This window comes from Carcharhinus amblyrhynchos, chromosome 5, assembly GCF_965287045.1.
Source record: "Carcharhinus amblyrhynchos chromosome 5, sCarAmb.v2.hapA, whole genome shotgun sequence".
NCBI classification, from domain to species: domain Eukaryota; kingdom Metazoa; phylum Chordata; class Chondrichthyes; order Carcharhiniformes; family Carcharhinidae; genus Carcharhinus; species Carcharhinus amblyrhynchos.
Window position 1 is genome coordinate 83,459,006 of NC_137328.1, and position 15,416 is coordinate 83,474,421.

Below are 15,416 nucleotides of genomic sequence, written 5' to 3' on the forward strand. Positions count from 1 at the left end.
ACTAATTCTTCTGCACTAATTAAACATGATTATGAAACTCATGGCATGTTACAGTTTTGTGATCACTGAATTTAGTTTCTGTAAACACACAGAAAAGATACTTAATGACACTTAAACTTCACAGCAACATCAAGGAGTATAATTTGTGCTGTAACAAAAAATCCACGACTCTTTACACTGTCTGGCTTATCGATGTCAAAAGGTGAACCTTAGATGATAAAATATCAAAGCAAAAGCTGTCCAAATGAATACCGCAATGGAATTTCAGTGGAGGCATATGTCCATTGACAAACTGAAAGCTCGTGACTACCAATCCAATACCTAAAAACTTAAGTATTCAACATCAGGAAAAAAGTTCTTTGATTTTTAATCAGTTTCATTACAGGTTATATATTCATCTTATTCCCACATAGAATAATTGTTAGCGCTGAAGTATCGCAACAATATTATGTGACACCTACAAACCAAAGCTCAGCAAATTAAACAATTCAGTAATAGTAAAACTACAACATAGTTAGCCAGAAAGTTAAACAGTGGAGCACTTGTTAATTTCCTTTCAATTTTTTCTCAGATACTCTGCCCTTCTAATTGCTTACCCCAACCCTCTAGTACTTCTCAACCTTCCTGCTCTCTAGTTGCAACCCCAGCCTGGAGTCTGTTAGATAAGTTTAGATTTCCTCTGTGCTTTTCTTAGCATTCGGCTAACAGGCTCGAGGCAGTCGGCACTGGTTTATTATAAGCAGCAACTCAACAGCTCCATTGCATCTGCTGAGGGTTAACCTTGTCAATCTTCTTACTATCCAACTCACCCCTCCCACTTCTGATCCTATGAACTTTATCAGCGAACAGATCAGATTTCAATACCCTTCTATTCATCTACCTCCAGGATGTCCATTCACTTTTGAACAAAACCCTTGCCATTCATGAAGATACAGCAGATGATGGCATCAACATCATGGCCTAAAGGGAAACCTGGCTGAGATAATGACACCTTCCCTTGAAATGAAGCTCACTAATCTGGTTAGACATTTCAGCACTGGCCCCATCGAAACCATGGTGGTGATATGGTACTTGTCACAAAATCACATTTTGCTCAAAAATTAACTCATCTTCCACCCACCTGCACACACTCCCCTGGCACTTCATTTCCACGTCCTCTGAGCATCTCACCTTATTTCACTCCTTTCATAATCACCATTCTAGAACATCCTTCCAAGTGAAATAATTTTATCAGAGAGATATCCTCACTACTTTCTTTACTTTTCCTTGCACTGAATAACTTTTTCCCCCTCAGTGATTTCAACCTACACCCCGATACTTGTCTCCTCTATTCACTGCCCTTTTATTCTCCATGAATCCCTCTCTCCATGTAAACTCACTAACCCATAATCACACCATCCTCTTAACCTTGCCATCTCACATGATCTCCTACCCACAGTTTCAATCATTAATAAGGCCATTTCTGCTCACCCTTCCATGCCCAACTCCATATCCTTCTATATCTGTCCTCAGAGAAATCTCTCCCCCATTTATCACCGTATCTTCAAAACAACAATTATGTACCCTTTGGTCCTCCATTCATCACAACATTTCTGCAGCTATTGATTTATTCAATTGTACCCTCACCTCACCTTGGCTAATTTTAAGCCAAAGGATAAGGGCTTGAAAGGGTATGGCACACGACTAATTTAGTAATCAATGTCAGATCTGGTTGGACTGCATAAAACACTAACTGGTCTTAATGCCAATTGCTGAAACATTCTGCGAAAGATAACCACTGACATCTTTTCTCAACTGTGTACCATCTTCCAAACCTGTCACGTTAACCATTACCACACAAAAGGAACACAAGGCTTTCTTTGTCCCTAAGAAAAAAAATTCATCAGTCGTCTTTTTCACTTCCTCTCCTCTACTAGCCCATCTGACCAAATTTCCATTAATGTGTCCCCTTGCCACTGTCCTGAACTTGCACCTTCCTCTCCTATCCTTCTTACTACACGCTGAGCTCATATTGTCCATGGGACTCACCTCTTGATTCCTCAATCTGGCTCCCTCTGAACTGCAGATCATCCAACTACCTCATCTAGGCTCCATGTTAGCAAATATGGTAAATGGCTCACTCATTCTCTTCAAATATAATCCATCTCTCCCATCATCAACCATTGATCCCTCCTACTCTTAATGGTAGCAAAACTATCATACCTTCTCCAATCAGCCTTTTCACACCAACCCTTGATGGCAGTAAAACCCTGTCATGTTAAGAAAAAAATTGTGTTGAGGGAATCACTTGCAATGGCTTCTCTCTCTTCCTGCACCTGTACAGTTACCTTGCATCTCCCAATCAATTCTTGGTATGCTCCTATTTCTCAACTACATGCTGCCCTTGGCAACATCATCCGAATGCATGGCATCAGTTTTCACATTATGCTGTCCACATCCAGTTCTACATCATTGCCGCTTCTCTTGACTCCTTCACTGTTGCTAAATCAGAAGACTGCTTATCTGGGATCCAGTATGGAATAAGCACATATTTCCTCCAATTATAGGTTGGGAAAAAGAGGACCACTGTTTACAGTTCCCACTCCAAATTTAATTCCTGAGTTACGGACTCCATTCCTCCCTTTGGCGACAGTCTAAGATTAAGTGCAACCATGGCATCACATTCAATCTCAAGATGAGTTTCTGACCTTATATTTGCACCATCTTCATAGCTGTCTTTTTTCATCTCTGTAACATCATCTCAGCTCATCTTCTGTGAAAACCCTCATCCATGTCTACATTCCCTCTAGACTTGACTATTCAAATGCACTCCTGGGCTAGTCTCCTACATTCCCACACAAGCCCACAGATATTAGTAAGAAGGAATTTTCAGGGTCGACATGGCTAAGTTTGCTGTTTTGGGTCGACGCCAGGTGGTCCATCTGGCTTCATTCCTTTTTGTTCCATCTGTAGCGATTGAATACAACTGAGTGGCTTGCTAGGCCATTTCAGAGGGCATTTAGAGTCAACCACATTGCTGTGGGTCTTGAATCACATGCTAGTCAGACAAGGACATTAGTGAATCAGATGAGTTTTTAACAACAATTGATCATCATTAGACTTTTAATTCTAGATATTTTAGAGGTTTTTAAATTCTACCATCTGCCATCATGGAATTCGAACCTGGGTCTCCAGAGCATACCCTGGGTCTCTGGGTTATTAGTTTAGCAACAATTATATTATCACAGTGTGAACTTAAAGGTCTCTGTAAATGCCATTTTGGTGACTCCTCTTAATAAGTTCTTTAGTTTGGTTTTGATGTTGTGTGATTGCACTTCTGCAAAGCATCTTGGTACATCTTCCTAAGTTAAAGGCCCCATTGAAATGCAATTGAAAATAATTGTTTGATTCAGTGAAATCAACATTAATCTCCGTAGATGAATGTGTTTTATAGCTTATAAAATTGTTTGAAATTTAATAACATCACCATTATTGTTCTTCAAGATAATTTGGCTTGTGAAATTTGTTTGTTTATTGGTGTTATTTTCAAATCAGAAAGTTCTGCAAGGAAGTATTTAATCATCCAAGGTCCAATAATTGAACAAGAAAGAAGGAGCAAACCAGGAGCCAGATGCACATAAGACAACAAAGGGAAAATGCTGCACAAAGGGAACATTCGAAACCTAATGTTGACAGATAGCCAGGCCAAAATTGAGACACATTTGTAAACATGTAAAAATTCTTCTGGTGGTGGTACACATCGCCTCCAAATGATTGCTTGCTCAAGAAAAATGGCCACTGATAAATAAACCTGTGGTATGAGATATACACACGGACAAACAATTTTTTTTGAATGTGGTAAATTCATCGTGGGTCAAGGCCTTAAAATAAAGTTATCCATGTTTACTGAGAAATTATTTCTACACAAACTGCCTATCTGATTTGTCATCATTTTTTAACAAGAAGCCTAGTGTTTTATGCTGTTACTAGTATTGGCAGAATTACAAAGATACTACAGGAAACATTGACTAGGCAACCTTGTATCATTCCTCTTTACTTTTAGTTCTGGATATACATGGATCAAAAATCTGCAAAATGTAAAAACATAGAAAAGGAGTAGGCCATTTGGTCCTTTTAGCCTGCTCCACCACTCAACATGACCATGGCTGCTTCTGCCATACTCCAGCGTTCCCTTCATACTCCTTGATACCTCCAGCACATGCCACCATAACGTTATTAGAAGCATAGCATAAGGGCTGCAGGATAATGCCATACACAGATATGTAGTCCTGGCTTTAAATTGAAAGTCCTGGAAAGGCCTGTTGAGAGTCAAGCCTCAGACTATCTCTGTACAAATCACTTCAGTTTGAATGATTCACATTGGGGAAAGTGGGGTGGTGAGGGGGAAAGCCAGCTTGCTAAATAAAAGAATTCCTTTTTATGAATCAGTGTCAACTCCCCAACATGCCAGGTGCCATGAAACCTAATTGGAGATTGCCACCTCAGGGGAAGAACGTAAACTAGTGCTTCCCAAACTATTTACCAATATGATCCAAATTTTAACACTTAACGTGACACCAGATAACAGGAAAAAACAAAGCATCACTAAAGCAACATAGTGACATTCAGCATATAATTAGGCTTCATGTATTATGCAACAATGTCATATAAACATGAAAATCTGTCTTTAAGTGGTCTGTAAAAATGTTATTTTATGTACACTGGTAAGTTTCAGCCTAACTCTCCATATTCAACGCATTTTGTAATCAGTCTTTCCACACATTTACACACAACAAACAAACCCTCTCCCCTCAACCACCCACAAACACACTGGCATTTCTTTCCAACCCCCTTCATCTACTCAATCACTCAACACTCCATCTCTCCAAATAGTCTCTCTCAGCTGCCTTCTTTTCTCTTCCTTCCTTTTGGTCCAATTGCCACTGCCTGCAAAGCAGAATCTCTAGCCTGGTGTAAGAAAACTGTACAACCAGCACACAGAAGCAGAAATACATTTGAAGATGCCACTCACCTTCCCCATGACCCCCCAGTTTGTCACTACACCCTGGACAATCAGTTTCTGCCAACCTCTTCCTGCACCAAACTGACACACAAATATCCCAGGTCCACATGGCACTCACAGGTAAAAGTGTTTTTAAGTTAGAGTGCTCACCATCCACCCTGTGCTGTTTGGTGGGGTTCATCCTGTGGCTCCAGTGCTATCCTGTCAGTGCCTCCAGACTGAGACTTCTCTACTGCATGTCACTATTGCTGTTTGGAGAAAGACCAGCTCATGAACACAACTGTAATGTCTGTGACCCCCATCTGGGGAGGCAACCCCTGGTTTGGAAAGTACTGGTATAGGCAGAAACATGCCTGGTGATGCCACTGAAGAAAAACTGAATGTGTGGCTATATATACTTTATTTCAAAGGGTTGCGAGTGTGGAAGGAAATGAGGGAGTCATCAATAACCCATTCACGAAACCAACAACTTTCGCCATAAATTATCAACTTTAGTCAACAGCAGAAATTCAAAACTGAACATTGTGTTTCTCTCTCTCTCTCCATGGATGCTGCCAGATCTGCAGAGTATTTCCAGTATTTTCTGTTTTCATGACACAATACATTATTTCTTATCATATGGGCATGCTTTTCTGCTTTTGTATAGGTTCCACACATCGTACCTTCCTTGGAAGTTAACTTACTGGAAAGCCTCAAGCTGTAGCTATATCACGCAGAAAAGAGAAACGTTGATATCCATTTGATCTTCTTTTCCTTCCTGTCAGAGTGACTGGTTTATACTGTGCAACTGCCACCCCCACCCTTTCCTATGCTGTTTAGTGGGATTCATCCTGTGGGTCCAGTGCTGAACTGTCAGTGCCTCCAGACTGAGACTTCTCTACTGCAAAGTCACTACTGCTGCTTCGAGAAAGGTCAGCTCATAAACACAAACGTAATGTCTATGACCCCCATCTGGGGAGCAACTCATGGTTTGGAACCAGTAAATTGGACTTGATTTGACATCAGTAAGTTGTTAAGTGAGAAGTGCGCAGATCAATCTGGAACACACCACATTGAAACATAATGTGTAAAACCACATTAGGTTCAGCATAATTAGGACTATTTTATAAAGGTTTTTTTAAATATACCTGCTCGAGAAGGACAGCAAATTGGAGAGTTACTGTAGGCATTGAGAAAAACAGCGCCATTCTCTTTCATAAAATTTATGCTGGGAAGTTCAATTGTCTGGTTCTGTGGACCAAATGCCAACCGTCCATCCTAGAAAAAAGTTAGAAAAAAATTATTGTATCAGTCTATTAAAATTTTAGTAACATTTCCAATCATCTTATAAGCAAAGGATTCATAAACAATTATATCCTGATTAGAGAATAAATGTTACAATTATGTCAAACAATTATTTGACCATTGCTTACAGAACTTGAACATTACTGAAGGGGGAGACATGCTGCCCAAGCTTTTTGGCACAAATGCAAGAACACTAAATTTCAAAAGATCGCAACAATGCCATAAAGAAAATAACTATAGGTCCTAACTACAGGTACTCCACACTTCCAGATAATTCAAAACTGGTACTGGCATGTAGATATTTGTTTTGTTTGCAGACAAAGAGTTCCTTTGTATAAATACATCATTTCTAGCTGGAGTAAATAAGCCACATTACAAGCTCGACTGATTATCTTAAATGTGTTAGTGTGTTTTTAACACACACAGAATTGTTCAGCAGGTGTTGCTCAATCACGTAAATATCAAGTAACAGCAAACTCGACAAGAAACAGAGTACATCAAAGCTATTCTGCAGGACAACAGTGATCCTGATCAGATCAAGGTTCAGTGTGTATTGTGCAAGCTCACAAAAAGGACCAAATGCCATCTACCTTTGTATCTGAAAATTGTCTGGTCTATCACAATTTATTCTGGGGTGGCAAAGTATCTCAAAACTATGAACAGGTTAAGCAAGTTGTTTCACACTGCTACTAAGCAGTGGTGATCTGAATGGTATTTTTCACTAGTAGAATGCTGTGTCAATTAAAAAAAAAACATTCTGCCTGCTATACAATTGAGCAAAGATGGGTACAAATTTCAGTGTCAGTGTTTCAGGATAATTCAAAGGTTCAAGGCTTGAAGGCATTCTTTTCATTTGCTAAAATCCTGCCCGAGGCCAATGGAGAATTCTGTTCTGTGAGCCTCGATCACCCAGGAATCAGGGCAGGCATGCCAGAAAAATTCTGGCCCCGGTCTCCGTATGTCACTTCTAGGAATATGTTCAAACATTTTTTGAATTACCCAGGAGCTAAACAGCCTATAGTTCCCCATTGCTTTCTCAATGGCAATACTTTAGGCAATCAGCACCCTTTTCTTCTGTAGTATAAATTGTTGCGGTGGTTCAAAATTTGGCATTCATGTATTTGTTGTGATGAGTGTAAGATGAAAAGCTTCAACAAAATGTCTCTCCTTTCAGCAGTTATGTCAAACTTTAAAGTGTTAAATATGTTGTTCTTTTAACACCACTTCCAAATAACTAACCTAGTAATCTGTTTTCTAAATAATGATGGCTGTTGTGATATTGCTTTGTGAGAATGTGCTGATGACTAAGTAGCCAGGATGTAAGCCACATCGTGCAGAGGGGCTTTCAGTTTAGCTAGCAGCACGTGGTGTGAAGGACTTTCAGCTGTACTTCCTTGTTAACAATAGCTGTTGAATCTTTATAGTAAACCTGTCTGCTGAGCAATCCTGTGCTATTTCTTCAAATAAACCAAACCTATTTAGTTTACTAATCTCTTAATTTCTATTAAGCAAAATAGAAATTTAAATGGCAAAGTGGAGAACGTTGGCTAAGACATTAGGCACATTACATAGTCTTCAAACAATGGGTTATTTTACATTCTTTTGGGATAATACAAAGAGCCTTAAAAATGTATAATTCAAAACGTGCCACATCGTAGTTCAAACACATGTCCTTGTGACTTACTCTTGTAATTTATGACAAATTAGTATTCTTATTTATACCCTTTTCCATTCCATTAAATATATAATGCACTAAAGAACAATTTTCAAATACTTCATATCTAGCCTGAGTCCAAGACTCCAAACTTTCTAAGCAATTTTAACTTTAGACATTCAAAATCAACTCATGATTCTTCTTTTCCTGTCCCTCAGATCTGAATGTCTCACTTATTTCCAGAATAATGCCCAATTCGTAATAAAGAACAAAGAAAAGTACAGTGCAGTTACAAGCCCTTCAACCCTGTGCTGACTATTATGCCCTAGCTACACTGAAAAAAAACTTTCCGCCCTTACTTGATCCGCATTCCTCTATTCCCTCGCTATTTACGCATCCATCTAAATGCCTCTTAAATGTTACTAATGTGCCCGCTCCCAGCACCTCCTCTGGCAATGCATTCCAGGTTCCCACCATCTGGCCACAGGATTGCAGTTTGATCCCAATTCCTCCTGACACTACTTGTTTCACTACATAGTTCAACTCTGCATTAACTTTGTTGAAGGTGGTTTTGCACGAGCGTGTGGAATCTCAAAACTCCTAGATGTATAGCTATTTCAAAATCGCTCACGCAGCATGTGCTTTTTCACTACACCTTACGTGCAAGCACTTTACATTTGGCTGCCTCTGCTCTGCCCATTCAGTTTTTCAATTTGTACATTATTTTCTAAATTGCCTCCTTCACCATAAGCGACCTGGTGGCACAGTGGTTATCATTGCTGCCTCCCAGTACCAGGGACCCGGCTTCAATTCCCCGCTTGGGTCACTGTCTGTGTCGAGTTTGCACGTTCCCCCCGTGTTTGCGTGGGTTTCCTCGGGGTGCTGCAGTTTCTTCCCACACTCTGAAACAGGCGCCGAAGTGTGTCGAATTTCACAGTAACTTCATTGCAGTGAAGTAAGCCTTACTTGTGACTAATAAATAAACGTTTAAAACTTTACGCTGCCAGAACGGCTGAGCCTTCGCCAGCATCCGCAGTCTTCTGCGCATCGCACAAAATAGGTGTCTGGCGACACCTGAGTACTTTCACAGCAAATAAAATTCGTGAGACAAACCGCAAGATCGCGCATTTCATTTACTGCACAGGGCGAATTGACCGCGAGTGTAAACTCACTCTTCCCACTAATGCCGGATAGCTCAGCCAAACTTCCCCTTACCAGGGAGTCACAAGTGACCAACACAATATTGGGTGCCGGCAGTGCCACTTGTCGCCCCGGTGTGCCGATTCCGGATTCGCTCCGCCGGTTCTCCGCTTTGTGAGATGTCAACACAATCCAGAGCCCAACGGCGGCGACAATGGAACGGTTCAAACTGAGCCAACGTTCCATCCCAACTGTCAGCTAGATTGGAGCGGAACAGCCCCGTCCCCGCGCTTCAAACTACAAATCCCATCCCCCACTGCGGTACAAACCCCGATCACGTGATCCTAACTGAACGGACCGTGGCTGTAAAAATAAAACAAAATAAAAATAAGAGGAAGAGTCCTCTGACCAGCAGAATAATATGGCAATGTATTTCTAGAATAAAAAGCCCTGGTTTAGTTTGAGTTACGCCCCCTTTTCTATGTGGTCAGGTGGATTCTCGCGGTGAATGCTGGAATTGAAAGCGCTGGGCCGGGGGAAGTCTGTGGTGGAGTTGTGGCTGTAGGGTATGTATTCGTAATCTGGTATCCGTTTAGGAATCGATTTGGATAGATGTCCGTTAATGGTTTTGGTTGTTGAAGAAGCCCAGCTGTCAATAAGACCATCAGTTTAAAGGTTACTGATTTGGAGTCGTGGCTGTTTTTTTTAGGAGGAGCCGGGATCGTTCCCCTTCGATTAAAGAAGGTTCATGGAAACTTAAATGGAGGTGTTCCATATCCAGATCGGTTTGATAAAACACTGGGGGCGAAATGTTCCACAGATAGATAAATCAGGTGAAGCTAATTAGCGGGGATGAAGAAACACGTTAATGCAGTGAGTTATGATAGTCTGGAATGCACTGCCTGAAAAGCTTAATGAAAGCAGATACAATGCTAACTCTCAATAGGGGCATGGAAAAATACTTGTAGAAGTAAGAACATGGGAGGCTATGGAGAAAGACTGGGACTAATTGGATAGCTCTTTCAAAAAGCTGCGATAGGCATGGTGCGCTGAATGTGTGCTTTCACGTAATGCCACATGAAATATGATTGTTTGATTTGGTGGTATGACTTGGATTTCTGCGTTGTGATACATGTTTGGTGTGTATTATAGCTTTTTTAATTGATCTATAAATATGGCACTGTGATTTCCATTTGCAAATGCCTCTTTGTTTTAAAGTGGCGCAGATAAAATTTAAATTCTGCATTATTTTTTGATATCCATTAACCTTAGCTTATAAGTAAATCTGTATTAGTACTTTAAAGAGCTGAGGACTGGAGCAATATTACATAATATTGATTCACAAGGGGTAAATTGGTGATGTTAGTTAACTCAACTCTTTCCCCTTCTAAAGCAGTATCACCTGTAATTTGGGTTTTTTTATACAATTATTTTTCCATTGTTTTTGTTTGGAAGTTTCTATTATTGTACCTTATGTTATGTTTTTTATTATTATGTTACCTTCCAAACTAAAACAATGGAAAGATAAGTTAATGTTTTAGAAATGACCCTACATCAGTACTGAAAGATGAGTAATCAAAGGTACCCCAAATCACGTCATGGTTGATGAATTAAGTTTTGAAATTAGATCACTTATAGTTGTGTATGTCAATTACCTTTTACATAACAACAAGGTCTCAACCAGCAAATGAGATAAATGTGCAATGGGATTTTTCTTGCTCCTCATGCAGCTCAGTATCCCCTCACTATTATACTGAAATATCATTTTAGTTCCTGATATAAACCTGGAAAAAAAACTTTTGACAAATTCAACATTGAGACTCTAGACAGAGTAGATGGAAAATCTGTTCCCATCCATGGAAGAGCTAAGAAATGGAGGAAAGATTGGCAAAGACAACATTAAGGGTTATGGGGAGAGGGCGGGAAAGTGGAACTGAGCAGCGACAGATCAGCCATGATCTTATTGAATGGCGGGGCAGGCTCGAAGGGCTGGATGGCCTACTCCTGCTCCTATTTCTTATGTTCTTAAAAAAATGCAGATTCAATCATGGCTTTCAAAAGGGAATTGCATAACACATGAAGGGAAAATAATCCAGGGACAAAGGGTGGGGGCTGGCTAGCTAAATTGCTCTGCAGAGAGCTGGCATGAGCTCAGTGGGCCAAGGGATGATCTACTGTGCTGTAGCTATTCTGAGTTGGTTGATTAATTGCAGAATACTTGATGCTTAGTTTACACTTATTGTACTTGGATGTGTATTTGTCTTTATATCCTACTTTATGGGTATCCTTCATTCATCTTTATTGTAAAGATGTCCCAGGAAGAGAGAATGGGACAAGGCCAGTGTTCACTGGAGTTTGGAAGAATGAGAGGGGATCTCACTCAAATATGTAATTCTAAAAGGTTGGACAGACCGTAGGGATGGGTGACCACAATATAATCAAATTTAACATTAACGCCCTGTCTTCAGATTGAATATAAAGTTGAATAAAGAGAATTATGAATGTATGAGGAATAAATTGGTTAAATTGGATTGGAAAAAAGAAATAAAGGTATGATTGCAAAAGACAATGGATAGTCTTCAAAGAACCATTACATAGCTTATTGCATCTATACATTTCTTCAAGATGCAAAAAGCCAGTCAACCCTGGCTGACAAAGGAAGCTAAAGATTGCTTAAGATTAAAAGTAAGGGCTTAAAGTTGTCAGAAATAGTGGTAAACCAGGAGATTGGGAGGTTTTTGGAATACAGCAAAGGAAGGCCAAGAAACTGATAAAAGAAAATGATAACAGAATATGAATGCAATCTAGCAAAAAACAAAAACAGATTGTAAAAGTTTCTATAGGTCGGTAAAAAGGAAGCATTTAACTAAGATGAATTGTGGGTGCATAGAGTCAGGAGAATTCATAATGGGGAATCAAGAAATGGCAGTGAAGCTGAATAATTACTTTGCATCTGTTTTCGTTAAGGAAGGTGCAGGAAATCTCCATGTGGAGATCCAAGGGACTGGGAAGAATGAGGTGTTGAAGGAAATTAATATAAGTAAGAAGGTTGCATTGGTGAAATTAATGGGGCTGAAAGTCCTCAGGACCTGATATTTATTATACGCTGGAATGTTAGAAGCTGCGATGGAGATAGTGGGTGCATTGGTGATCATCTTCCAAAGTCCTATAGATTTTGGAATTGTCCCCAAAGATTGGAAGGTAGCAAATATCACCCCACTGTTTGAGAGGGGAGGAAGAAAGAAAACAGAACTACAGGTCTAGTAACCATATTGCAATAGTAGGGAAAATGCTGGAATCTATTATAAAGGGTAAATGGACACTTAGACATCATGATCTGATTGAGCATAGTCAGCATGGATCTATGAATAGGAAATCATGTTTGATAAATCTTTCCAAAGGATGTTACTATCAAAATTGACAAAGGAGAGTTGATGTGCGTAATATATTTGGATTTTCAGAAGGCTTTTGTAAAGACCCTCAAGAGGTTGATAAGGTATTGAAAATACAAGTATATGGGAAGCAATATCCTAGCATTGATTAAGTATTAGCTAAAAGGCAGAAAGTGAGAGTAGAAATAAATGGGTCATTCGTGGATTCGCAGGCTGTAGCTAGTGGGGTTCCACAAGGATCAGTATTGGTCCCTAGCTGTTCATTATTACATATTAATGATTTGGATGTGGGAACCAAATTATATTTTGAAGTTCACAGAAGATACAAAGCTAGGTGGGAATGTGTGTTTGTGAGGAAGTTGTAAAGTGGTTTCAGGAGGATTTGAACAGCCTTAGTGAGGCAAGAACATGGCAGATGGAATATAATGTGGAAAAATGTGAATCTGAGGTATTCCACTTTGGTAGAAGGAATATATGTGCAGAGTATTTTCTAAATGGTGATATATTAGAAAATGTAGATGTACAAAGGGTGGCCTTGTCCATAAGTCACTGCAAGTGCATCAAGCTATTAGGAATGAATTAGCCTTTATTGTAAATGAATTTGAATATAGGGATAGCGAGGTCTTGTTTTTATTCCAATTCAATCAAATCAAGTCCAATTCAGAGTCTCAACAAGTTGAGTCATTTTCTATCCAAGCTGACAAGACAGGACTCTCACCTCCATTCCTGGGCTTGATCTACATGATCCAAGCTGATTGGCTTGATCTCTTTTGCATCTTAGCCAAAAGGCTGAGATCCAGCTTTTAAAAATTGCTTCAAATCTTTTCAAATTGACAGACTGGACAATCATTTCTCCTTCTGGATTCAAAGTCTGATGATATTGAGGAATATGACTGTTGCGTCTAGCCGTGACATTTGAGATTTCGGCCTGTGATTCCTCTTTCAATATCCTGTAAAATGAGTTTCCAAAAGTCATCAGTGTAGAATAGGATAGAAATTCAGAACAGACAATTATTCCATGGAACATTCTTTTCTCTCTCATTCCCCAAAAGCTGTAAATCTCCATCCCACACACTCTCTCCCCATTCTCAGCAGATCTGGCAGCATCTGCATGGAGAGAAGAACTGATGCCTCAGAGCTTTAACAAAGGATCATCTAGACAAGAAACATCAGCTCTTTTCTCTCCCTACATACGTTGCCAGACCGCTGAGATTTTCCAGCATCTTCTCTCTTGGTTTCAGATTCCAGCATTTGCAGTAATTTGCTTCTGAGGCTGCAGGTACCTCCTCCCAAGTAACATGCATGTACTCAAGACATCACCGCTTGTTTACAATATTTCTTTAGTACCCGTGGCACTCTGCAGTAAACACAGAGGAGAAGTATTCATTAAAAATCTCACCCATCTCCTATGGCTCCACAGATAGCCATGCTGAGTTTTAAGGGAATCTATTCTCTCTAGCCAACCTTTTACTCTTAATATAGCTATAGAATCTCTTGGAATTTTCTTTAATCTTACCTCCCAGACTCCTATCATACTCGTGATTTTTCCTTTTCAGTATTTTCTTACACTTTTTATAGTCAGTGATTCACTTGTCCCCGATTGCCTAAACCCAATGCATGCTTCCTTCTTTTACCTGACCAGAGCCTCAAGGTCCCTTGTCTGCCAGAGACCCCTAAATTTACCATTCTTTCCCTTCATCTTAACAGGAATATACTGCCCCTGCACCCTTGATATCACACTTTTAAAACCTCCCATTTGCCAGTCATTCCTTTTCCTTCAAACAAACTCACCTAATCGACATCTGCTAATCCTGCTTAATGCCCACAAAAGTAGCCCTGCTCCTATTTAGGGCTTTGCCCTATGGACCTATAAAGGGGGGGCGGTTTAGAACAGAGTTGAGGAGGAACTTCTTCACTCAAAGGGTGGTGAATCTCTGGAATTCTCTGCCCGTTGAAGTGGTGGAGGCTACCTCGCTAAATATTTTTAAGACGCGGGTTGATGGGTTTTTGATGAGAGGGGATTAAGGGTTATGGGGAGAGGGCGGGAATGTGGAACTGAGCCACGACATATCAGCCATGATCTTATTGAATGGCAGGGCAGGCTCAAAGGGCTAGATGGCCTACTCCTGCTCCTATTTCTTATGTTCTTATGACCTGTCTTATCTTTTTCCAGAACTCTCTTGAAACTATTGGTGCTCCCAATAGTGCTCCCTGACTGACACTTCAGTCACTTACTCTACCTCATTTCTTAACTGTCTAATAGAAAGTGAGTCCAGGAATTGATAATGAAAAACAAGGAGTTGGGAGATGAATTGAACAAGTATTTTGCCTCAGTGTTCACGATAGAGGATACAGTTAAAACTCAAACAGCTGTAAATCAGTAAAAAGAAGTGTGGGATGAACTCTGAAAAAGCACAAATTACCAGGGAAGTGGTACTTAGCAAACTGTTGGAGCTGTGGGCTGATGAGTCCTCAGGTCCTGCTGGGCTTCATTCTCGGGTCTTAACAGAGCGAGTTAGTTGATGTGTTGTTGAATTTTCTAAAATTCCCCATAGGGAATTGGATAAAAGGAAACTGGTGGATGGCGCTGTACTTAGATTTCCAGAAGACATTTGATGAGGTGCCACGTCAAAGGTATTTGCAGCAAATAAAAATTCATGCTGTGGGGATAACATATTGGTGTGGCTAGAAGATTGGCTAACAGCAAACAGTGGGCAGAAATGGATCATTTTCTAGTTAGAGAGAGAGAGAGCTGGGCCAACCTTTCCAGAGTCTGCAGTCTCCCTTGATTCACTTCCTTTCTCTTCAGTTGCTGCAAGTTCCCAATTTCTCTCTGAATGAGAAAAGAAATGGAAAGGGGTTTGATGAGAAAGTGTTTTACTCACAGATGTTGGCCTCTTTTAAGGTCAAACCAAATAAACAAACTCAAGTCAAATCTTTAAAT

The 15,416-nt window shown here is 40.0% G+C and overlaps 2 protein-coding genes across 6 annotated transcripts in view; one reads left to right on the plus strand and one right to left on the minus strand.

Moving 5' to 3' along the window:
• arsk (arylsulfatase family, member K) overlaps nt 1-9,362 on the minus strand; it is a 60,560-nt gene extending 51,198 nt beyond the window's left edge. For all 4 annotated transcript variants that reach the window (XR_013886682.1, XM_080189104.1, XM_080189103.1 and 1 more), the window contains exons 1-2: nt 9,156-9,362; nt 6,130-6,259 (exon numbers count right to left, since the gene is read on the minus strand). Coding sequence is in view for 3 of the 4 variants with exons in the window: in XM_080189104.1 (XP_080045230.1) it covers nt 6,130-6,259; nt 9,156-9,326 (301 nt within the window). In the remaining variant the exon portion in view is untranslated. The remainder of the gene's footprint in view (nt 1-6,129; nt 6,260-9,155) is intronic.
• A 224-nt stretch (nt 9,363-9,586) lies between these two features.
• Nucleotides 9,587-15,416, plus strand: part of skic3 (SKI3 subunit of superkiller complex) — a 102,437-nt gene continuing 96,607 nt past the window's right edge. Inside the window, exon 1 of one of the 2 annotated variants that reach the window (XM_080189107.1) lies at nt 9,587-9,646. Coding sequence is in view for 1 of the 2 variants with exons in the window: in XM_080189106.1 (XP_080045232.1) it covers nt 9,949-9,953 (5 nt within the window). In the remaining variant the exon portion in view is untranslated. Of the gene's footprint in view, nt 9,647-9,893; nt 9,954-15,416 lie in introns of those variants that run through there. The other variant, XM_080189106.1, reaches the window with a different exon arrangement.